Source organism: Diadema setosum, chromosome 17, assembly GCF_964275005.1.
Source record: "Diadema setosum chromosome 17, eeDiaSeto1, whole genome shotgun sequence".
Lineage (NCBI taxonomy): Eukaryota > Metazoa > Echinodermata > Echinoidea > Diadematoida > Diadematidae > Diadema > Diadema setosum.
The window spans coordinates 3,469,777-3,494,682 of record NC_092701.1 but is presented as its reverse complement, the minus strand read 5'-3'; the positions used below and the strand labels follow the sequence as shown (position 1 = coordinate 3,494,682).

The following is a 24,906-nucleotide window of genomic DNA, read 5'->3' as shown; positions in this document are numbered from 1 at the left end:
GTGATGTTAGAAATTGAAAGAATATAAATGTACTTTGCTCTTTACTTTATTCTCCTCATGACAGACTTGATCAGTGGCCAGATCTGTCATGTGTAATGGTTGCATCACTGCTATATTCTAGATTGCATATTTATTCAGAAATTTGCACATAAAACTGATTAATGAGTGAATGGAACCATTTATTCATGAAGTGAAATTTATGAATTAATCTATGTATTTAATTCATTTATTCCTTAAAGGTGCATGGTCCCGGTGTTTTAGTCAAATGCGTATGCGGGCGCACGGCGCAGGTTTCCTATAGAGACCTACGCTTTTGACTTCTCTTTAGCGCTTACGCTTTGGCCCACTTCCCCGAGTCCGAAGAAGTCCGATTCACTGTAGTCAGTGGTCGGATCACAGTTCGGCTCATGATTCAGCTGAGGGGGATGACAGATTTGGCAAACTTCTTTTGTGATGTCATAATAACAATCTCATATGCACGCACCCTGGCACTACTACAGATTGCGCGATGCGCAGAGAAGACAACGAGTCAACGTTACTTAGCAACACCTACGCACTTTACTCTTGAGGACAGCTCAACTTTGGTAATCTTTGTATCAATGCTAACGGTGATCAGCAGTATCATCAACAGCGCCCTCTACACTACCGGGACTATGCCCCTTTAATTTGTGTGTTCATTCAGTCAGTCACTTATTTGTCAATCTACGTGTATCTGCCTACAGTGGGTTGTACATATCTATCTAGATTCAAGTGTTTATAAAATCACATGTGCCTAATTATTTGCATATTTTCTTTCTTATTTCAAATCAATATTCATGTATGTTATGCATTCAATTATGCAATGAAATGTCCATTTACATGACCTTTGTTTCTTACAGTACCGGCAAACTATGAATGCCAAAAACCAACAGAAATGTGAGTGCAAGGATAACTACATACTTCAGCTTGATCACACAAATAAGGACCAGCGCGATTTCTACTACACGAAAATCCCACAAATATTTAATGTAAGTAACCTTTACATATTTTTACTATATCTCAGATTCTTTTTTTTTTTTTTTTTTTTTTTTGGGGGGGGGAGGTATATATGTGCGTGTGTGTGTGTGTGTTTTATGTGTGTGTGTGTGTGTGTTAGTGTGTATTCATTGGGCCCTTTACACTTTTACTCTTCTTATCAGTAATGAGTAGGGATTGTTTTGAAAAGAAAAAAAAAATAGCAACAGAAATAGAATGTCAACAGAGCAGAACTGCTTTCAAATGCATTTATTGATTCTATCCTTTATGTCATCACATTTTAGGGATAAAGAATTGGTCTGTTTGCATGAAATGAAGACTGCAATTCAGTTTCCAAAATGTGTAGTCCCACATGTAGTAATCCAAGAGGGCAGAATGTTGCAATGTTTGAAGGGGTATTTCTTTTCATTCACATGTGGCAGAAAATTCAAGAGATGGACGAGAGACGGATTCAGCGGCTGGGCGAGTTCTACAAAGTCTTTGCGGATGGTCATCGGCACGTCATTCCACTCATCAACAACTGTCTGGACACGATGACGGCTGAGGCAGAGAAAATAGACTCGGCAGCTGTAAGTATATTCCCTGCTGCCTTAAATCTCAATGGGAAACTTTCTTTTCCCTTGTCAATGTTATGTATAGATGTTCTGTGACACTTTTCAAAGTCTTTACACTTGTGCCCTTCTTCCATCAGTGGGTCTGGAGTTAAATTATTTTACTGTACTGTGCAGGTCATGCTTATTGTTACCTTAGGGGAGGGAAAAAACAAAACAAGAAAGAACAGATTAGGTAGTAAGATTTCTAACAGACCAATATTCATAATAATTCATAATGAGGTAGCTGTGAAAGTGCTCTGTAGTTAATTTGAGTTCTTTATTTCATTGGAATTTATTGGGAAGTGATCAATATTTGATTCCTGTTAGTCTTCTCCTAACTAGCTCTTGTATAATGCAACAGCAAAATATGCAGACTCTGTTTAATACTGAGCACATTATAAAACATGTGCATGCAATTATATTCTTTTATGGTAAGTCACAGTTGTAATGATTAATGTCACCTTGAGGTCATTTTTGAATTGTCGATTAATCATGACTGTGTATGTTTGCTTCTGTATGTCTGCTTTCAGACTATTTTAGAGTGACAGAAAAGTAATTCCTTACACATCACGGCGTATTTTCAGGCATCAAAAACAAACCCTAGACTCGCAGAGTCATACAAAGGTGTGTCTAAATCTATCAATAAGGGAGTTCAAAATTGTATGAACAAAGGAGCACCTTGTCTAACTCTGTCTCATAACTAGTAAACTCTTTAACATCTGATAATGTGTATCGTATTCTATTGATATGGCAGTTCAAGTTGAATTGATCAGAAAAAGGAACTCCTCTTTAAACTTATCATCTTTTATGCATATCCAGCATCGGATATCATGAATGAGAAGAGATCTTAAAGTTTCTTCTTCGCCTAAATGGTTGATAAATGCACAGGGAAAATATGAATGTCTGGTACTTTACGATGTAATCCATTAATGTCATGTATCTAACATATCTTCCTCCTTCCTTCCTCCTGAGTAGCTACGTTCTCCTGTGCCATCTGTCAAGTGTCTGTTCTTCGTTCAAGTCACCTTTCATTTTCTTTTTATGTCAGTTCCTGTATCACGATGTACACTGTGTGTGTATCTCCTTCAGTATGTGTTAATACTTACTATACTATCAACTCACCGTAGCTGGACACAACTTGATTGGATGACGTGCTGATGGGTATTCACGGCCAAAACTCAAAGAAATGATTTTATTTCTTCTTTCAGTGCGCATAAAAAATTTGCATAATTGAAGTGCTTGTTTCTATGTATCCAAAGTTAGACACAAAAACAAAATTAGACACAAGCTTATGTTAGGAGGTTTTGTTCTAATTTTCTCTTCACAATGATTTTGGGTATGAAACAGTAATATTCTCCAAATTTTGCATGGCTAGTCCACAGATTGATAGTGAAAGTTGAGGGGGGAAATGTAAAATGAGAATTTGCTCTCAGCTGTCTTAGAAATGAGTAAACATACATCTAGATGCAAAGTGCTGAATTATCGGAGAAGAAAAGTATGTCTCTTCTTGAATGCAGTTAAGCAAGGAAAAGAAAAAAAAGCCCCACCAAAGTGCTAGTACATGTACATATCGATATAGTGCTTAAATAGATTGGCTACGAATGTAGTATTATTTATGGGTGTTTTCACTTTCTTTTCCGTATCATGGGTTGTGTGAGATATCATGGCTATGTAAAGTTATTGGGAAAGACCCTTTCAGTGCTCAAAGGATGGAAAACATCCAGGCATGCTGGTGAAATTTAGTATACTGCCTTATGATTGTTTATTCATGTACTTGTCTTTATTTCTGTTTTTGTTTTGATGACATGCCGGCCAACCTTTTCCTCCTAGGATGCCAGGTTGACGATAGAAAGGTTCAAAACGGGGCATGCCCCACCCGACGACATCCCCCAGGTCGACTACGACGACATGCAGCGCAAGGAGTCGGACATCGATACCCTCTCCGTTCACAGCCTTAAGGACCACGTCAACAACGGCACGGGATCCATGGCAATGCGCAAGCGCAAGAATAAAGGCACCATTTTTGGCATGTTTGGCAAAAAGGTACACATGCTAACCCCACTCGTACCCCCAAGTCTCTTGATATCAAGATTCTCACCTTCCCTTTTGTTGTTACTCTCTCCCTTTTCTATTGCTCTCTCTATCTTTTCCTATCACCCTCTCCCTTTCTACCCTTCTCCCACTCTCTACCCTTCTTCCTCTCTACGTGCCCCACCCTCTAACAACCCAGGATTCCAAGAGGACTATTGATAAGTTCAAGTCGGGGTTGATTCCTCCCGACGACTTCCCCATGCAAGATTTGGATGAGCCCAGCCCTAGTGAGCCCGAACCTGACACTGTGTCTCAGACCAGCGTAGGCAGCGCAAATGGGGTCGCCCCCGGCTTTAAGAAAGAAAAAAAGCGTGGTGGTATCTTTAATATCAGAAAGAAAGTAAGTACTTTTGAAGATATGTGTCGAAAAGAGAAACGAAACAAAGAAAGAAGAAATCAGAATGACCGATCTAACACATGAAATTAAAGGAAACGCTTTCCTCCATATATATCTATTCAAAATGACATCTTCAGATCAGCTGCCTTTTAACAGAAAAGCAGTTATATGTTTTATTTTATTTGTGTTTTTTCTTTGTACTGGTGCTATGCAAGTCCATCCATTCATATGACACAGCTTCAAAAGTGCATTTTTCTTTGAGTTCCAATTTTGTTCAATATTCATGGGAGACCACGCATATTACTGGCCTTGATATGAATGCTACATGGCTCATTGGATGATTTTGAGTTCCCATCATTTCTCTGCAACTTCTTCTTCCTATTACCGTCTGAACTATGCATATTTTGTTTTGTTTCCTCTCAGCCGTTTTTTGTGTTGTTTTATGATTTGCATCATTTTTGCAGGGAAATTATATTCAAGTTTTTATCCATCATAGTACATGTATTCCTACAACACCATGCTGATGAGACATACAATGTATGTAATGTTGCACACACACTAAATATCATAATTCAGTAACACACCTCAGCACCAATAGTTACAACTAACAAACTTTGCGCATTCTCACACACATCATTGTTTCGGAAGATAATCATATGATAGCAATTAGACCACTGATCGTCATATCCAGGCGCATCGTACATCATTTTTGCACATGATCAAATATCAAAATTAAAGGGAAATGCCCTAGCCACAGTAGATGATAGTTTTCCACCATCCACAAATAATCATTGTATTCTTGATATTTTTAGAATTAAAGAAAGAAAGAAATTTATTTAAATCATTTATGAATGAAATGAGAAAAAAACAAATTAAAAAAGCATTCTTTTTATTTTGCAAAAAATTTTCCCAGCTCTTAGCTGATGATATTTTCAGCCAATGATGGTTGATGCCGTATTTAGCAAAGTAACACTGAAATATCACAGTCATTTCCATGTCATGTGAGAGTGCAGGATAGAAGGGGGTTTCCCCTTCTCCTACTGAACTGCACATTGTACACATTTTGCTTGGCAGAACAGCTTCCTAGAATCCAACGATGAACACTGCTGGAGGTTTCTCAGCCGCAAAAGCAAGTGTACAACCACAAGAGCTGTGTATTCATCCTCACTTGAAATATGCTACAGGTTAAAGAGATGACTTAGATTTTGATTTTTGTTGTTGTTGTAGAAAACATTGTTCAGAATTCATAAACATCCACACACAAAAAAACCCTGAAAACGAACAAAAGTACCAATTCTAATGTTTAGATTATGCAATCAGATGAGAATTATGTTTGATGGATTAAAAACATGCATACAATTCATGCTCTGTAAGATATTTCCCTTCTGTTTTAAGAATTAGAATTTTTATACACTGACTCTTATCAATTGATCCATGTAAATCTCTTTAAATGGAGTAACAGCTTCAGAGACAAGACTGCTTTCATTATGGAGTCAGTTGTGGGTGTCATGTGATTGCTCTAAAACCAGACAGTCCGCATAAAGAAGGGTGTCAAATGACTGGTGATGTAGAGGGAGAGTGTGAGAGTAGCCACTCTTTGTATTAAAGCGCTGGGAAACATAAACAATAGGCTTGTAAAAAAGATTTAAAGGGAGATCAGCACCAAGTCTTGTTCAAGTTGACTACCATGAATAAAATGATATCAAACAGACTGATGGAAGTTTACATGAAGATCGCAGATAAAATGAAGTTATGGAATTTTATGGCCTCACATGTTTTCCAGAACCAGTGATACTGTTTGTGACTGATGTAAATGAATTAAGAGAGTAAAGTCACTGCCCCACAAACCTCATGTAAATCTGAAAAAAAAAAATCCCACTGATTTTCCTTTTCTCAACTGAAATGCAAAAGAATAAATTGTGATGTTTGCATGAAATAATTTTAGGGTTGTATTGTTTTTATAGCAATAATATTCAAGAGAGGACTGCATTAGCTGAATAATTAGCTAAACTCTGACTTCTGAATGTTTTTATTTATCATAAAATTAGTGGACATTTGAGAGGTAGTGACACATCACTATTAATTGCAAATATACAGTTGCAGACAACATACTTTTGGTCCAAAAAAATGTTAGACATCAGAATTCTCTTGCTTTCTAATCTATTGTCTGATTATCAAGAAGCACTAAACGCTTCTGTCTGTTTGATTGCATTCTATTTATCAGACAAAACTTGAATATGGAGTGTACTCTTCCTTTAATAGACACTCTCTGGGCATTATTAAATGGTTTATACATCACTTTTGAGTCCATAAGGAAACACTGACACAAGTTTTTCATTGCACAGTAGTTTGTAGAACTATGCAGCATGCATTTCCCTCTCATAAAGAGTGCAATCTTCAATTCATACTGCGTTAGAATTGCAGCACAGCAAAAATTTTCCAATGCCTAGAAACACATGTATACACTGGTAGAAGGTAATATCATAGAAGCTGTAGCTAGTGCCAGCTAGTCAGTAGGTGTTCGGGATAGTGGTTATTTCAATCACATTTGTTCTCCTTCCCTTCTCTTTCCCCCAGCTCTTGCCACCTTTTACATAAAACTCTCCATTCTTTTTCAGATATTGCAGGAGTTTCATAACAGAAATAAAATCAGTTGACTGTAGATTAGCAGAAGAGAATATGCCCCTAAGAGAGCAGTACAGATTATACAAAATAAATCAGCAAAAGTTATAATAAATTACCCAGCTTTTTGAGAAAATTACATGTGTGTCAGCATGAATGTCAGAAGGCCATCTGCCATTGCATTCTACAAGCCCTGTGGAATGTCATTCCTGCTCACACGACCAGATACTGTAAAACGAGGAATGTTCGCATGCATTTTAATTTCGCGAATTTCGCGAGTGCCAAGATTCGCAAAATTAAAGTGCACACGAAAGTTCTTGTCTACACTATATGCATTGAATGCCAGTGGCAGTTCGTGAAAATTTAATGCCGCAAAAAAGGCCGTCGGCTCCAACTCCGAAAAATTCATGCCGCGAATATATCATGTTTTACAGTATTGAAGAACATAACTGTTCTTGTTCTCAATCAACTGCTAATTGCATTTGATTGTATACAAGAACAAGGTCATGAAGAAAGCATACCATTCTTGTGTGTGGTCACTAGGCTGATAATTTCTGTCCAAGTAACATTAATTCAAAATATTTCAGTTCATGCACATCACAAGAGCCTACTGTACATTATAGAACAATCTGACATTACATGTAGATGTAGTCAGCCAGTCATTCATATGCTTATGGGTTGTAGATCCATTTATTATTATGACTGTAAAAGTGGAAAGTTTCATGTGATTGATTTATTTCCACTCGGCAGAATAGGTTAATACATTTCACATGTTTTACTGTTGTTTTGCGGACCATCACGCTGATTGAGTGAGCAGCACTTCAAACAGCTCAATGCTGCCAAGACAGCTTAGGGTTTTGACAGCACACACTATGGTAAACAGTAACCGGCCTGTGTTATGACAGTAAATTCACTCACAGTACAGGACTAGCAAGTGTGAAGAAGACTACAAATAAAGTAGCAGTTAATGTGCCTCTATGATATACCAACCTTGAAGTAAAAAATATATAGGAATGTTACATAAAACAAGCAAATTATTAGCTTGCTTTTATTTTCGCGCTAGCTTGATATTGCACAAAATGCGTGAAAATTTCCACACACAAAAAAAGAGAAAATTCCACTTTTACAGTGTCTCATATAAAATGAATGACATTTTGTGTGCAAAAAAACCCCCAAATACATCATACTTGTAGGAATCCACTGTGAAATGACTTCAAAGTCAATGGGATGCACACGTATAGGTTAGTCAGATACACAATTTACATGCATGAAATTATTTGTATCTTATGAAATCATATGAAATTGTCGATGCATAATTTTAGTTCCATCATATATCATGAAGATAAAGCCCAGCCTTTAGTGCTAACCTTCATTTTTGAAACCTTGGTGCTGTATGCGTTCATTTTTTTCAATAGTAATCTGGTCAGAGGTTGGTAATATGAATGACTCTACTCCTATTTCTTATATGAGTATTTTTCCTACTGCAAGCTCCAGTATAGTTATGGTAGTGAGATTATGTTTTCTTGCTCATTAAGTTCAAATTGGGTGTTTGCCAAAATTTTCACTTATTTTCAGTTTGTTTGCTGGTGGAGATTTGTAATCCTATGTTATTATAAGAAACTATTGGAACTCATTTTCACCCATAAAGAACCAATATTCACTTGTGGGGCAGGAATATTTTGTGCATTTCCAGGTTTTTATTACAAAAAGAAGGCAGAAATTTGATTTTTTTATTTTTATTTCATCATTTTGCTGAGTTAAATTTATTAATTTTTTTTTTTGTCCCTATGCTTTAGATCAATATTAATTCTGTGCTTACCTCCTGACCAATGCAGTTATGTTTTTTAAGAAGACTAATTCCTTTTCAAGAATTAATCCAGCTATAAACAAGCGTTTTCATTGTAATTACAGTGCTGTCTTTTTTTTTTTTAATACAAGGTATTTTAGCATGAGAAAGCTGTTGTGCCAAAAAGCCAAAAAGTAACAAATCAGCAAACACTAACAAACACCATGTCATGACGTCTAACTTCAACATGACCGCATTGTCTCAAATATATGTGATCATTTTAGCTGTTGAGTACCATTTTTATTCTAATTGTTACAGCAAGGGGCAGAGACCTCGTGTGGAGGTGTTTCATGTATATTTCGTGTCACTTTCTGTGTTATGAAGTTATAAGTCTATGTGTTTAGGTGCTGCCTGTATAAAACTAATTTTTTGTGCATTACCACATCAGTGTGCACAAACGTGGAGTACATGTCGGAGTTTTGAGATGTGGAGGCAAAAAACGAGATCTCCTGGTTAAAAGCCTCTCTGTATTTTTGTTGTTTATTTTCTTTTTATCTGATTTTTGGCAGGGACTCGGCCGTGAGGTGAGACTAGACGTTACTTGTCACATGTTCAACTCCATGTTCATGTGATCATTTATAGTTTACATACCTTGTTGTATATCATAACATGTAGTCACGAGGTATAGCGGTTGGTAACTGACAAGATTGCTTAATCCCAAGAGCATACATTACAAAGTTATTGGACGGTTGGTGTACCCATATGCAGCAGCAACGTCGTGCAGAAAGAATATGTTTTAACGTCTTCATTGCCATTCCAAATTAAGGCCGAATACAGTTTCTGCTGTTCAGTGTTGTATCTTTATATTGGCAAAAACAGTGCCATCATACTCCTGCTTCCTGTTTGAGGAATCAAAGCATATTTGCATTTCATCTCTGATTTACTAGCAATAATGAATCTGCATCATGATTTTACTGTGATTTCAGTTTGTACAAAAGCTGTGACGAGGGATATGATACAACGACGTATCTTCATAAACAGCAGATGCAAAATTATGATTTATTTATTTTTGTCCGGATGCGAAACAATAAGACAAAATAGAGCGAGGTGCACTTTGGAGCCAGAATTCAGTTGTTAATTTGATCACAACCACCTGTGTACTGTAGCATTTAGTCGGTGTACAAGTTGTCATTCTAACCCCAGACCTTATCACACTGCACACAATTGGCACTGTACAGTACCTGGAGTATTTCAAGCAAACTGACCAACCATCCTTTGGCACATCGAAGGCTATAAACAGCCTTGAATCATTCTTCGTCCATACATAACTCTCTCACATCATGCTAATGAAGTGGAAACTAGAATTCCTCAAATTCCCAAGTGGCACTGTGGAGTTTGCCTTAGATACTCGATCATGAATCTAACTGCTCAATGATGCCTTCATAAGGATCACTTTCAGTCAATTCCATTGCAAATTTTTTAATGATAATTTAAAATGCCAACACTAATCGTTCCTGGTCTGAAATAGCCACCACTTCATCAGTCAATGGATCAAAAGACTGGATTTACCATTTGTGTGAAGCATATCTTGTTCTGAGCATAAACTTTATACAAAAGATTGTGTCTGCACCATGCAGCAAATTGACAGCCGTCATGCACATCCAACTTCATTAAATGCGGAATTACGTTTTTTTCATCAACACTGACTAAAAAGAAAGGAGATGTTTTTCACAAACCTCGTGAGCACTTGGACTGTGATCAAATATGTGCAGATTGGGAATTAGTAGTAAGAAAAGACAACAGCAAATGATAGGTTCAAAGTTCACGTCACTAGATAGATTGTTAACTGTTTGTCAGCACCACATGCCCCACCCCCTTTCTTCCCAACTTGACACCCCTGTTATGTAATACATGCCCCTGTACATAGCCACCATATGTGTACCACTGACATTACAAAGTGTCTCTATGTCAATCATAAAAAGATCTTTGCCGTTCACGCCGGGCATTGGGAGAAGCTAACGTCACTTGAAACTAGCTCTCTTTCATCATATCATATTATAATGAAGCACAACACATTTTTGCATTTGTATATGTGTAGCTGGTGGGAGCATTCGTGTAGTTTCTGGTAAACATTTGTTGTTCTTTACATTGAAGAGACCTAAACATTAAAAACCTTATCATTTGAATTTATATCGGTATATGATGTACACATGCAAACATCTGTGCCAGTTTACAAGACACTGTAGACAGGTATTAGATATGAGGAAGAATTTCATACCCATGTTTCATAAGAATAGCATTGGATAAAAGCATTCATTTAGCAGAAGAATTGCAATTAGCAAAACAGTGCACAAAATAGATAGTTAATCACCTGTATGTTTGTGTTGTATATATATGTTGGTGATCCTCTGTCTGCACTTGTCTTCAACAGTTCATTTATTGTTTATTTTTAGCAATCCCTCATTTTTAACTTTGCCATTGATAAAAATTATGTGTTAAGTTATTGTATATATATATATTTTTTTTTTATTTCTGGCAATAGCCAGTAAAACATTTAGCTGCAGTAACCCTACAAGTTCTCCAGACTATGTAGTGTTTTTGGTTTCGCCCCATGATGTATTTTGGAGTTGAAGTGATGTTGGAAGTCATTCACGGTAATTACTAACACAGATTATCACATGATCACTTCAAAATGATTTCATGTGTCGGGATCACTTACAAGATATCATTTGACTTTTCGCTGTCCGGCTCACAAATTAGGTTATAAGAACGAAAACAAACTGCTGGTAACACAGCCTGATATACACTGTAATTAACCAGTGAACTTGAGTCGTGTTCGCTAGTCCCAGTGTTAATGCTCTCTGTATTTCCTCATTGGTCACCCATTAATTGGTGCGATATAGGCACCGACACAAAATGTCATCACTTGACAAATGCCAGTTTCACATTTATCCAAGCTCCCCTTTGTGCAGCACTTACCAAGCTTTTGTTCTGTCTATGTGTGTATATTGTTTTATGTGATCATCATTGAGAAGACACCCCTCCCTCCTCTCTCTCTATAGTGTCTCGTTTTACAGAGCTCTATTAAACTTCTTCACACTTAACAACCTGGAAGTAAAGGGGAATCATTGCCCAGCATCAGAAACCTATAAATTGACCTTTGACGTGCTGGCTTGATGGGAGAGTTTGAAGTCCCAGTGAACTTTTGACACTAAGATATGGTCTTGAAGATTTATTTTGCACATAAAAGTCATTCCATCCTTTGAGTGGGATCTTGCAGATGCCCACATATTTGTGGCTATTATCACATGCAAATTGAAGCAAAAATCTTATGAATGTGCCGAATACCTCAAAAACAAAGAAAACAAACAAAAACACATAATGAGCTAAGTGAGATTGCATAGTTATTTTCTCTTTAGTATTAAAGCATGATTATTTTGATAATATGATTATTAGCATACTTGTCATTTAAGTCAAATATCTTGAATATCTCAAGTTATTAAGAATGAGACAAGGATTGTATTTTTCTATCAATGTTCTGATATTCTAATGGAGGGCATTTGTTAAGATATGTGAACTGACTAACACTTGAGGGGACATTGTTCAGCTTCCCAGCAGCGCAGTAAGATACTGTCAAAATCAAGCATTCAGAAGTTTGAAAAATTATGCTATCACTGTCAATATATCTGTGGAGAAATATTTGACACAGCCACCTGCATTGTATCTGTCTAAGCTTTGTTTTATATGCAATATATATAATATATAAAATAATCATGCAGCTCAGATTTTCATCCCTTGGGTGAAATTGATATCTAAAATGGGAAATCTTGAACATTTATTTTGACATACCATAAATGATGTCTTCACAAAAAGATGTGGCTGTAGTTTACATTTTCTTCTTCAAAGCTATACTATAAAAAAAAAATAAAAAAAAAAGCTCATATTATGTTCATGTACTGCATATACTCGATATGCCTTTAATTATCATTTATCACATGAATCAGGGCTTTTTCAAACATTTTGTGATCAAGATCTACATGCATGAAATGTGCTATAAAGAAATATGATTCCCACTTTGTGAGGACAATACCATCTTACCCAGCTAGAGACAATGTTGGTGAATTCAAGATTCACTTAAAACTCCCCCCAAAATAGAACTTTGCATACTTTATGGCATAAACAGTATATCAAAAAAGTGGCATTCTTGAATACAAAGCACTGAAATGCTATTCACAAAATCATTTTCTGCCGAAAATGGGAAGGAAGTACAGCTGTAAGTGACAACAAAATGCTCTAGCCCCAAAAAGCATAGCAGTCTTGACCAAAAAGAAAACAAAGAAAACAACAACAGTAGCAATGCATTACTTCAAAAAAGTCTTACAAGCTCTGAATGCCATACCCCCTTAGTAATATGTGATTTTGAGGTAGTTGGACTCATACAGTTTGCCATTTTTAACTCTATTACCTGAATGGCTGGATGAAAATGAAGCGGCATTTGCCTCCGTCATCAAAGGGGTGAAGAGAGGCGCCCCTTCTTTACCCCCATCTTCCTCCACTCTAATGGACATTAATGAAACCACTTTTATTAGCAATGAAATGAGTATGACACTATAATGTGTCAACCCAAAGATAACACTTCCTGGTTAGTCTATTGTGCAGTCAAGGCCGATTCTGTGACGTGAGGTAGAGAACATATAAATGAGCTTATAAAGGCCGAAGTATGCTGACAACTTCGGTTAAAGGGGAAGTCTAGTCCTGTTGTAAGCTAGACTAATACGGAAGAGTAATATCTTATGAATGTAACTAACTTTAAACATTTGATTAAAATTGGGTTAAAAATTAGGGAAGTTGTGAAGTTGTGAAGTTTCAGTATTTCTGCAGAACAGTTCTCGGACAGTTGATATGAATGTGCAAATGAGTGAGCTGATGATGTTATCAACTCACAATTTTTCATTGATTATGTACAAAAAAAGAAGAAAAAAACTATGATGAAAATTCAATATATCTGTTACCAAATTGTAAACCATGATAGTCTGGGTTGAATAACTTCAGAATAATGATCAGTTAAATATATCAGGATTTGAGACTGGGACTTAATTGCATTTGAATGAAAAACTGGAAATTTCAAAGTTTTCTGTACAAACTATATTTCAAGTTGTGAGGGGATGATATCACTTTACTATTTGCATATTTATGTTGACTGTTCAAAATCTGTTTCCTGAAAAATGAGCAAAACTTCAAAATGTTATAACTTCCCTATTTTTCATCCCATTTTGATCAAATTTCTATTTTTGAAGCCACAGGGTCACTAACATTATATAGAACTGTGCACACATCTTTACCCCAAAAAGCCGTGGATCGCTGTCATGATCCGGAGTACCACAAAGAATTAATCACTTGTTCCTTTTACTACAAAAGACCTGTCTCAAAAAATGTCATCAAAATCAGTTTATAATTTTCTGGATGATTTTGCTGAAAGACAAACAAACCGAGAAAATCCAGCGAATTTTTTAGTATGGCTACTACAGTACTAAAACACCGATAAATTCATTGTCACTCAGTTGCAACCAAGAAATGCTTTAACATAACCACATTAATAGCAGAGTAAACAATCTCTCTTTATGTAGTCAAATTAGGCCTACTTTATGATGAAGACCCAAGAAACAGCAAACTAGTCTGGGTCGTAGCTTCTCGGGGTTAAGGGAATAAAAAAATCAAAGAGGCTGCAAAGTCATCATTAGGTAGGGACTTGTTTGGATGATGTATCGCTCTGGATGAAGTATGGTTCTCACTGCATCCACAAACATTCTGTCATATGACAGCTCTTGGAGTGGTATTACTGATGGTAAACTGTGTAGTAGGGCCAAGGAAAATAATCACATTTGTAGGAGATACCATTCAAAGTAGAAGTTTTCTCCCCCTCCCCTATATGTGAATTCAACAGGTGTTATTAATGATTTGTATTTGGCACTTTGAGTAACCTGTGTCATTGTTTGATAATGTTTGTAGACAGTGATAAACAGTAATAATCTCTTGTCTGGTGTATGCATGCTTATAGCATATTTTCACGTCGTTAACCAAATAAATCATTAAAGCCTTGTAGTCACCATACATAGCTATGCACATTGCAATTAGTATTGGGTGTAAGTGGCTTTGACATTTATCGGTGGTGGAATAAACATTTATTGGTGGTGGAATAGAGAGTTCAACTCTTAGGTATATTAGTGATATAAATATATGTACATGTATATATGCAATTATACAGTTATGCACACAGATATGATATATGATATATATTCATACACACAGATATGCATATATGCATTCTTTTTCCTTCAATGGATGAGTAAGGTACATAATTACTAAAAGGATAGAATTTGTTTCATTTTGGTAAAAAAAAAAGAAAATTTTGCTTGTCGTGCCTCATTTACTCGTTCCATCATGTGTTGGGTGTATTATCAGGTACCGCAGATTATCTTTGTGGGGTATGTATACGGTGGATATGAATTATTGCAGAATAACAGACCTGAATTTGACCTTCCACATTAGCCTACAGTGCTCAGACCCGCACAGATTTTCCAGAGACAGAATATCAATATGGCAGTGTCATATCAAGATCATGTTTTTATTTTCATACAATATATAGCGCAGGAATATATATAATATTTGAATATATGTAATGTATGTATATGTGACCTTATATTACAAAACACACAAAAACAAAAACAAAAATGAACAAACCATGCATCATTTGCAAAAAGTTAATTTCCTAGTTGACCTGAAAAAAAGTCAACAGACGGTAGGGGCGTTGATGCTCTGAAAAGCATAATAGAGCATGATCAATTAGTATGCCAAGTTTTGGGTCACTCGGGTAATCCCTTCAAAGCAGTTGCTATAGAGATTCAAATCCAATTTTGTGTGTAGGCAGAGTAAACAATGAGTCAGTATATTTCAGTATCCCCCTGACCTTAAGACACTTCTCTATTTTTTTAATCAAAAATAACTTTCGTTAAGGTTTATTATTCTTGATATTCTCTCAGCTGTTTCAGTTTTGTAGGAACATGCAAGTTTGCTAAGTTAATTTTTCTTTCAACAAAGAAAATATGTGTGGCAATTTCTTGTTTGTTTTGTCATCGTATTTCAGTAAACTCAGCTTGTCACTTGTGGAGATCAAGTTCTTGTTATGGGATTTGATTTTTTTTTTTTTTGTTAGCTTCCTGTTAAATCAAATTTCAGATAATACCAAGAAATGTTTACATGTGTGTCAACAGAATTGAAACCCTGTATACTAGTATCACATCTTAGAAGAAAGAAATTGGAATTAATGACATCCCATGTGAAGTTGTGTCCAGGAAGTGCCACATTTTCTCATGGTTTCACAGAATTCGAATATATATTCTGTTTGTGTTGATGGATTTGCCTTTTTTGTTAAGAGTGAAAACTTTAAATCAAACTTTACCTACCCGAAGAGGCTTCTTCATTACTCTGATTATGGTTTGAAAGTTGAACATTTCCTTTAGGATTTCCTGCCCTGTGTAATGTTCTGTATTAAGTGACTGATAGAGAGAATGAAGTGAGGTTAAAAGGAGATTTTGTAAAGTGTAGACTTTTAACCATCTTGTGTGGTATCTTGATATATTTGCACATTTGTGTGTTTTGTCTGGGAGGATTGTCTAACAAGATTGAGAACATGTAGTTGGGTTCATGTAGTGGAGGCGTGGCCCAGTGGAAAGTACCATGGACCTTCAGTTGTAAGGTCCTGGGTTCCAGACCCCGGGCAGCATCAGTTTAGACCCAAGGAAGGGCACATTCTATCAGCATTGTCTTGCCCTTTGATGGTTGCTTCAAGCTATGGGTCATGTGGTTGCTCGCTTGTAAACATTCATTGCTTACGTAGCAGCCATGTGAAAAATATCATTTGATTCAGTGCAATATGTACAGATTGTAGACAGGAAACTGTCACATTTTATCGAGGCTGTTTAATGTGCATTTGATTTCATGATGGGGGATACAGTGTCAGTTACATAAGCCAAAGAAAAATAGCTGTAACTTCATGCATCAGTAGTAGTGGATAATCAGAAAATCTTTAGATGGAGACTAACTTTTCTTTCTGTATCGCACTCAGGCACAGTTTCACCAGTAGGATGTGAAAGTAGACTTCTTGTTGTTTTAATGCAAAAATGCAACAAACAAAATGTCCAAAACAGCCAAACAAACAAACACCAGCGCTATTTCTTTGCGTAACCACTGTTCTGTAGGATGTCTACTTTATCAATCTCACCATCAAGTTAGTCCTGGAACCTCAGGAACATACCTGCCAACTCTTCCTGTTAAACATGATATCCTTATTTTCCGAGGAAAAGAAAAAAGGTGTTTGTAAGCTTGTATTTTTTCTCTCTTTCTTTTTTTGATGAACACCTGCTGATAGTACTGTAGGACAGATGGGTTTTTATTCTTCATCTTTTTAGAGTCACAAAAGTCTAGAATACATTAAAGTTGGTCCCTAGATTCAGACAGTAGATAAAATGAAAACCTTATTCGCATTTGAAAATTGGCACGTTCCATTGCTGTAAGAATGTGATTGATTGGGAGTTGATTTCTAAAAATATACTAATGCAGAGATGTTTCAACATGTCAGCACATGCTTGTTGAAAGAATCAGCAGAAATAACCAACCTCACAAGCTCAAAGTAGGACAAAGAACAAATAATATGCACACAGTCACAAAGTAACATTGGCAATAAACTGAAGTGAGCTGAAAAATAGCAGAGTTCTCAAATGGCATTGTAACACAAACTATTCTTTTTCATCACCTGCCTTCCAATACTTGTCTGTAGTGTATCAGTGTTAGCCTTTTTGTCTTTGTTGCACAATAGTTGATTCAGCTCAATACACAGTAACAACAAACATGCCATCTCCACTAATAGTAAGATGTTCTTTTGCTGAGGCATGTCTTCACTTGATATGTTTCTGCCTTTAAGAAAAAAAATAAAAATAAAAAATGGACATGTGGCATTTCTGCAGCCAGAAGATCAATGTGAAATACACCACACAAAGCATAACAAGCCCCTCTGAAACATTGGAGGTGGTTCACATGGAAAAAGTAATCACAATGCAACTTGACATGAAGGCACTTGAGATATTAACATCCATGACTCTCGCACATTAGATGCTATTGTTTACATGAGGACAGACCACTGCTTAACATGGTGGTGTGTCAATGAAACAATAAACATTATTACCCCACAGGTGTGTATATGTATGTCATAGCAGTTCCTTTATATTATGTTGCAGTATTTTAATTTGATGCTCTTTTGTGCCAGTCAGATTCACAGAGAGTCTGATATTATCATTCAGATGTTATATCCAACAAAGGAGTGGCATCCATGGTGTCAAGTTTAATTTGTTGCTTCTCTTGCTTGTTGATTCTTCGACCTCTGTTTTCTCTGGTTTTTAACAGGCAATGTGAAATGATTATTTCCTTTTGTTTGTATGAATGTCTCTTTTATCGTATCAAGCATTTAATGGGATTTTTTCCTTGAGCGGCATTAATTGGTCAACTCCTTCTCAATTTTCTCTGATCCCCCTACCCCTTAACTAATTTCTGTGTCTTAATGCATTGCTAACCTCCTTTGACATGACAATGGAAATTTCATCTCCCGCCCACCCTGCCTCCTTGGTGTGTTCTTAACCTCGTATCTGCTCAAAATGGTGATTTGCCTTCTGATGGTGTGTTTTTCATCTAACAATGACGACAACCACCCATTCCTTACGTGCCCTCATCCATCTCCTTTTTTGTGACTTTGTGGAACTTGTCCTTTGTTTGAGTTTCTTTTTCTTGTTTCTCTCCATTTATCCTTCTGTCTATCTTTCTATCCATTTATCTTTCTTTCTATTCCTTGTCTCATATTTCATTATTACATACATATTGATACTCATCATTTCTGTTTTCTTACATGGTTTCATTATCTTTTTCTCAATAAAAACATGTGTTTCTACCACCAAAACATCTTCAACATCTCTATATCATCATCCATTCCTATGACAACTACATCATCATTTCAACTTCTTCCAATGAATGCATGACCATCATTGAACAACAAAAAATGATGACAACAAATTTCACTTTGAACTCTGATGTTGACTATTTCTTCTCGTCTTCCCGATGGTCTTAAAATGTCTTGTGACTTTGTTGCATCATCATGTGATAACCCCTCCCCCATCCTACCACCCTCCATCCGCCCCACCCCGCCCCGCCCCACCCCATGATGTCGTCATGTTGAGAACTAACCTTCATTCTCCCTTCACCACCTTCATGCAACCTCTGCCCCGCCTCCTGCATCCCCCACCCAGGAGGAATCTGGTGGTTCGCGTTCCTCGGCTGGCATCAAGATGAAAATCCCTCACACACCGTCCTTTAGACGCAAGGTATCGTGGTGGTGAATGTAGTAGACTAAAAATGGCTAGCTGGAGAGATCAACCTAGGTGCAACAGGATGCGAGTGCACGCTGCCACTGTAGTCTCTTTTCAAGCAGGCACAGCTAGATACTTTTCAGAAAATTGACAAAGTAAAAAATTAGATATTTTGCATCAAGCAACATTGTAATTTTGACCTCATCACAGGAATAAAACTTTCAGTTGAGTAATAGCAAGAATTCAAGCTTGCAGTTGATAAACCGTCATTGTTTTTAAACTTGAACTGATTCCTTTCATAGCTGCACATCCTGCATAATCCACAGAATTGGTGGTCATTTTTATCCAATGCTGGGATTTATGACAAATTTTCAACAGTTATCATAAGAGAAGTAACCCCATCTAGAAACTAATCTAAATCACTTAAATAACATAAATTTCACATTCAAAACTATGCACTTCATTGTGAAAGCAAAAATCCTGAGCAGATAAATCAGGAGATTTGATATGGAAAAAATTGCACTTTATGTCAAGAGCATAAAACTTTTAGGAAAGTGAAAATATTTTTTGGGCAATATTTGTTTTATGAATTTTTGTTTCTTTAATATGTGATAGTTGTAATGGAACAAGCTGTGCCTGTATAGTGGGATAGGATTGGAATGTATGAGTAGAAAGTCTTGTCTCTTGTCCCAGTATCTGTACCACAGCCTGGCCTTTGCATGTATCGCATGTTTTAGTTGTGCACTATCTTACTGTTAAACGCCCAGTGAAGCTGATATTTGTATGTCCCTTTTTGTTCAGTGTAGAATATTTATTTGACCGCGTGAATTCTGTTGGGTAGATAAACATGAAAGGTTTCTAAGTGAAATGTATCGCTATGGCAACCACTGTGTGGGTTATTTCATGTACTGGCCTTTGCAGTGAACTCCAAAAATTTGCCTCCAAGAAAGGAAACAAAAAAAGCACTATACCGTATGGCTTCTATTGAGACATACATTGGGCTAGTGATAATCTTTACACCATTCTCTAAAAACAAAAAACAAAAATTGAGCACTACATGATGTATGCACCTCTGTCCTCATCCCCTGACCCTTTCTTCCAATAGGGTAACCAAAATTAGAACAGGTTTTGTATGGAAGCATTCAGTAACTTAAGAAAGATGTGCGCTGGTAGTAATACGCATCATTATTAGTTACCATGTACAGTGTAGCAACACACAGCAATCCTGAGAAAGTCATCATTTAACTTGATGCAGAGCATGAAACACTAGATACAAGGGCATTTTTTGAGAAATATGATACAACTGGTTTTTCTAGCACTTTAAATTCAGAATGATAGCCAAAAAGAGCCGAAGCATAAACCAAATCTTTAGCGAATATACAGTGTATCGGATGATGTACGAGATTCAGAAGAAAACTGGAAGCAGAATGTATAAAACTATAACTAGAGAAACTAAGATTGAAACAGTTATAATAAAGTTTTAGATTTAACATACCATCCCCAAAGGTACTGTATACTAGTAATCTATAATGTTTGGTGCTCGTTCTCCCTCTAATTTTTTAGAAGTTTAAAGGGCAATTTCATCGCATCACACAAATGATTTGTTGACTAGCATCACTGGTAGAGGAAATGAAGCTACCTTGGACATTAATCATTTATTAACTTATTTGGCATCAAGGGGCATGCGTCATTTATCATTTTATTTCTATTTTAGTTTCTCATGACATTGCATGTGAGGATTGTCACAGTAGCCTGACATCACACTCGATTTAACTTCCTTAATTCTCACTCCACCTGAGGACTTTTCCTTCAATCATTTCCTCGTGTAAACAAATCCTACGTCATCTTTGACTGATGTTGTGGCTTCCGATAGTTTATTTGTCACAACTTTACTGGATTTCTTCTCGAGTGGTGAAGAGAAGTGGAGGGGAAACCCACAGAATGGGCCACGGTCACCATTTTACCCCCAGCTAATGCAAAAGATCAACACACCTTCATAAGTTCATGTGCACAAACAAAATGTGTCACATTCACATAAGCTTTTAACAAAGTTAAGCAAGCCACAAAACCATAACACTAATAACCCCTCCTAGTGAAAAAAGAATAATAAAGTTGAATAAAAACAACAACTAAAACCTTCCTGAAAGATCGCTAATGCACTGCAAAAGAATTCAAGCTACATGTTTTTTACTGTTTAAATCAGTATGTTATATAATCGTATGTAAACACAAGAAATACTATGGTGATGGTAAAAGAACTCAAAACTTATTTGTTTGCACTAAATAGGTGGCTAGTATTAGTGGTACCAGTGCTTAAATGAAGCCAGGACTTGACAATGAAATTCAAAATGGAGAAAAACATCAAAGGGTGACACAACAGTATCAAACAAATGCACATTGCCCTTTTGATAAATAAAAGAAAAAGAAGAAGAAGAAGTAGTAGTGAAATGCTCAAAATTAAGTAGATAAATCCTAAAGGTAAATTCTAATGGCATTAGATGGCTATGCCATTTACCATGGTTTTGCAAGTTTGGGAGGAGAGGGATGAGAGAAGAAAATGTCTACTTTTGTGTCTTTTCTACTCCTTCTTATCACAGTGTAGGTGCTAGACTTGGTTTTATGTCATTAATAAGATATGAGATAAATGTATTTTGAAACAAATATACAGTAGTGATTCCAAGCACTCTTTATTCTAGTTATTAATTCCTAAGGATGATTTTTTTTTTCCCAAGGGGGATGGGTGAGGGTGGGGGAATCATGCTTTGTTACGGATCTTCATTCATTGATAAGTTGTCAAAATTGCAGAGAAAAGGTGTTTTTTGTAGTTTTTCAGCGAAGAAGGGTTTTGAGAGGAAAGGAATGTACAGAGGTGTGTACATTACGGCTTGGTCAAATCTGAAATAATGATCAACGAATGTTTCTATAATTTAAAGCACCTCACCAACAATGCTTGAGATGTTAATTATCTTTTATACTAATTTCCCAAAGTCTACTGTCCCAAATTGTTCTCATGAATCAAATCAAGCCAAACATGCGTTAGTTTTGCTGCTGTGGGACAAAATTTTAAAATATCTTTGGATTGCCAAACACCTATAGGTCTTATCTGTCAAATGCTTTTAGCAGAGTGTAGTGCTAAATCTCTAGAATTATGAATTAGCAGAACAAAGAATAAACTTCTTAACCTTAGGAGGCAACCACACTGAATTTGCTAAAAGCAATAATGTAACTTGCTGCAACATTTTTGTACGTTGTTTGATGTTGTGTACTTAGAAGCACAGTATTGTTACACTTAATGTGCCAATGAATGGTTGCAGTTTATTTTCATAGCTCTCTATAGTTCTTTGTTGTTTTTTATTTTCTCCTTATTGAATGGTTTATTTTGTATTATGTACTGCATTAGTACTGAGTCCCTATGAATGTCTTATTATTTGAATATTCACCTGTTTTGCTTCTTTGTTTTTTATTATGTTTAACGGTCTGTGGCACAGGGTCGATTCAGGAGAAAGGTGTGTTTGAGATCCCAATTTTTTTCTCTTTTTCCCTTTTTCCTCCTTCCACAGTTGTATTTAAACCAAATTTAACCTCTTCAGGTAGCCGCAAATAAAAACTTACCCTGCAAACTCTTTTAACAACATCCCTTCTTTTTTCCCTCTATACGCCTGTCGTGTGTTGCATCATCATTTGGGGCTTGGCAATTGCTGTGCTGTAGCAGTGTTCACATCAAAACTGCATAGACCCACATATTGCAAATTGCGTGAGCAAGGGGGAATAGGATAAGACCTGAAAGAGCAAAGCAGTACAGTAATTGTGCCTCAGCGCTTGAAGTTAACATTTGCCAACTCATCCAAAGAAGGCCGTGTGGATCATTGATTTCACAACACATGAGCAGACATCCATGAGTGTAGTCTTTATGTGTGGATGAGCGGTTTGTCTGAAATGCCCAGACTCTATTTTGTGTGGATCTTTCAAAATGTTACTGTTTCTTCAGCTAGTGTTTGCTTCTGCCTTCATTCCTCTGTTACCCTCTATAAGCTCCTTGAATATAAGCAAAAAAAAAAACACAAACAAATGCTGCAGTTTTTGTCAAGCCCTGAATGCATTGTGCTCTGGTAAAATTTCACTGTCTTCTTCTATTTTGTCTGTTCTTAAACGGGCCTTGTGATGGGTTGATTACTGCTGATCCAAGATGTCACATTTGATCTCGGGTTTGACTGGTCCACTTCAAGTTGTAGGCTCACGTTCTGAAGTCAGGTTTGGATGTAAACTCTGCCCAGTCGTGCAGTCAAAGTATGATACCCACTTTGTGCTAGATTTACCAAAAATTCATCTCCATCCATTTGCTGTCGTAAAATCTAAACCAGTTTAGCATTCTCTTGGTAGGAGATGAAATACAAAATTTTCTTTGTGAATGAGCAATGCTGTGAGATGGCTTTTTCTGTACATCCTGTGCAAAGTTTAAGTAAACCAGACTTCAGAAAATGAAACTAATAGCCTAATATGTTGACACTCGTAAACATGAAACAGGTGCATGATGGGAGCTACTGTCGTATATCACTGTAGGGAAGTAGGAGAAGTCCAGTAAGAGACCTGTAGGCAGACTTTGAGAACATTTACTCTGGTGTAATATGTAATCACAGACACACCAAAGAATGCATGGAGCACTGTGATCCCAGATCTAAAACCCCTACACCTGGCAGCCATCTTGGCAGCTAGAGAATTATTCAAAATGTAGTGTCGTCTATTCCATTTTCGACAGTCTTCATCGGAATAGGACTACTCCAAGACAAATTAGAATTTTGTGGGATTTATTGTACTCTTTCAGGACAGAAAAAAAAATGACACTGCTAATATTTTCATTGACAGAGTTCAACACTTCACAACAAAAGATATAAACAAATCTTATTGGAATTTGTGTTGATTTTTTGTCCCCTCTGGAGGTGTTGAGGCTCTTGGTCACTGTGATTTCTAATGCCATTTTGAAAATCCGCGAGCAACATAGATGGGGTGCAATTTGGCGTTGGGGTGTTGTGTTGGGGTGCAGAAGTGCAAGGGAGCTTGGTGTGTCCTCAGTGGTGATGGTGGTTGCTATGGTAACATCATTTCCCAGTCTGGGGCAGGGATTGTCCGAGTTAATGAAATCTTGGTTTAAAAAAAAATATATATATATATATATTATATTTGCCTGCTCAAATAAGTCTTCATTATAGAGATAAGATTGTTGATATAACTTGTTCAAACTTGGAAGAAAGCAACAAACTGAAACATAAAGCCCTGTTACCAGCAGCTGTTAAATGCTAAAAAGCACAGGAGATGAAATACAGATGAAAAAGTATTTTGCACTGATGAGTCAAATTCTTTTATGCGTGATGATGGCTAAGTCCTGCAGAGAAAGGGGTGTATACCACTGGTAGTCCGGGGTCACAAGGTGTGTGTATTGTGGTGCACAGAACCACTGACAGAAACACACAGATGCATATATGCACATACCGACATACTCTTCCAAATGTGAATAAGCACACCATTTTGTAACCACACAGTGTATGTATGAAGAGTTTGTTCGCAAAAACCGATAAGTCCATTTTTGAAGATTTTGAAGTACGGTCTCTGTCATAAAGTACAAAATAATACCTTTTAAATGATGTATTGGTCACTACATATAAAGGTATATTTTTGAAGTTATGGTCAAAAGAAGCAAAAATTTTCTTATTATTCTCTATATTTTTCTTGACCTTTAATCGCAAATATCTCCATCTGGCAAATATGGACTTATCGGTTTTTGCAAACAAACTCTTCATATGTATATCAAAATGGACTGATGACTTTCACTTACCAGATAACACACAGACACACACACAGACACACACACAGACAAGTGGGCATAGCATGCAAGGGATGAAGGTGGTGACTGTACATAAAATCCTCAGTGATCTGAAGTAGGAGATGCGTATCCGTGGAAACCTATCATCTCTGCCTTGTCATCTTGGTCTCTGAGCAGAAGAGAAATCCTCATCAGATGGGGGCAAAGTTTTTTGCTCATTCATTTTCCCCCTTT

At 36.6% G+C, this 24,906-nt stretch overlaps 1 protein-coding gene across 1 annotated transcript in view; it reads left to right on the top strand.

Moving 5' to 3' along the window:
* LOC140241101 (formin-binding protein 1-like) overlaps positions 1 to 24,906 on the top strand; it is a 107,195-nt gene that overhangs the window by 57,904 nt on the left and 24,385 nt on the right. Inside the window, exons 6-8 of the mRNA XM_072320868.1 lie at positions 879 to 1,007; positions 1,437 to 1,583; positions 3,438 to 3,650. Coding sequence (XP_072176969.1) covers positions 879 to 1,007; positions 1,437 to 1,583; positions 3,438 to 3,650 — 489 coding nt within the window. The remainder of the gene's footprint in view (positions 1 to 878; positions 1,008 to 1,436; positions 1,584 to 3,437; positions 3,651 to 24,906) is intronic.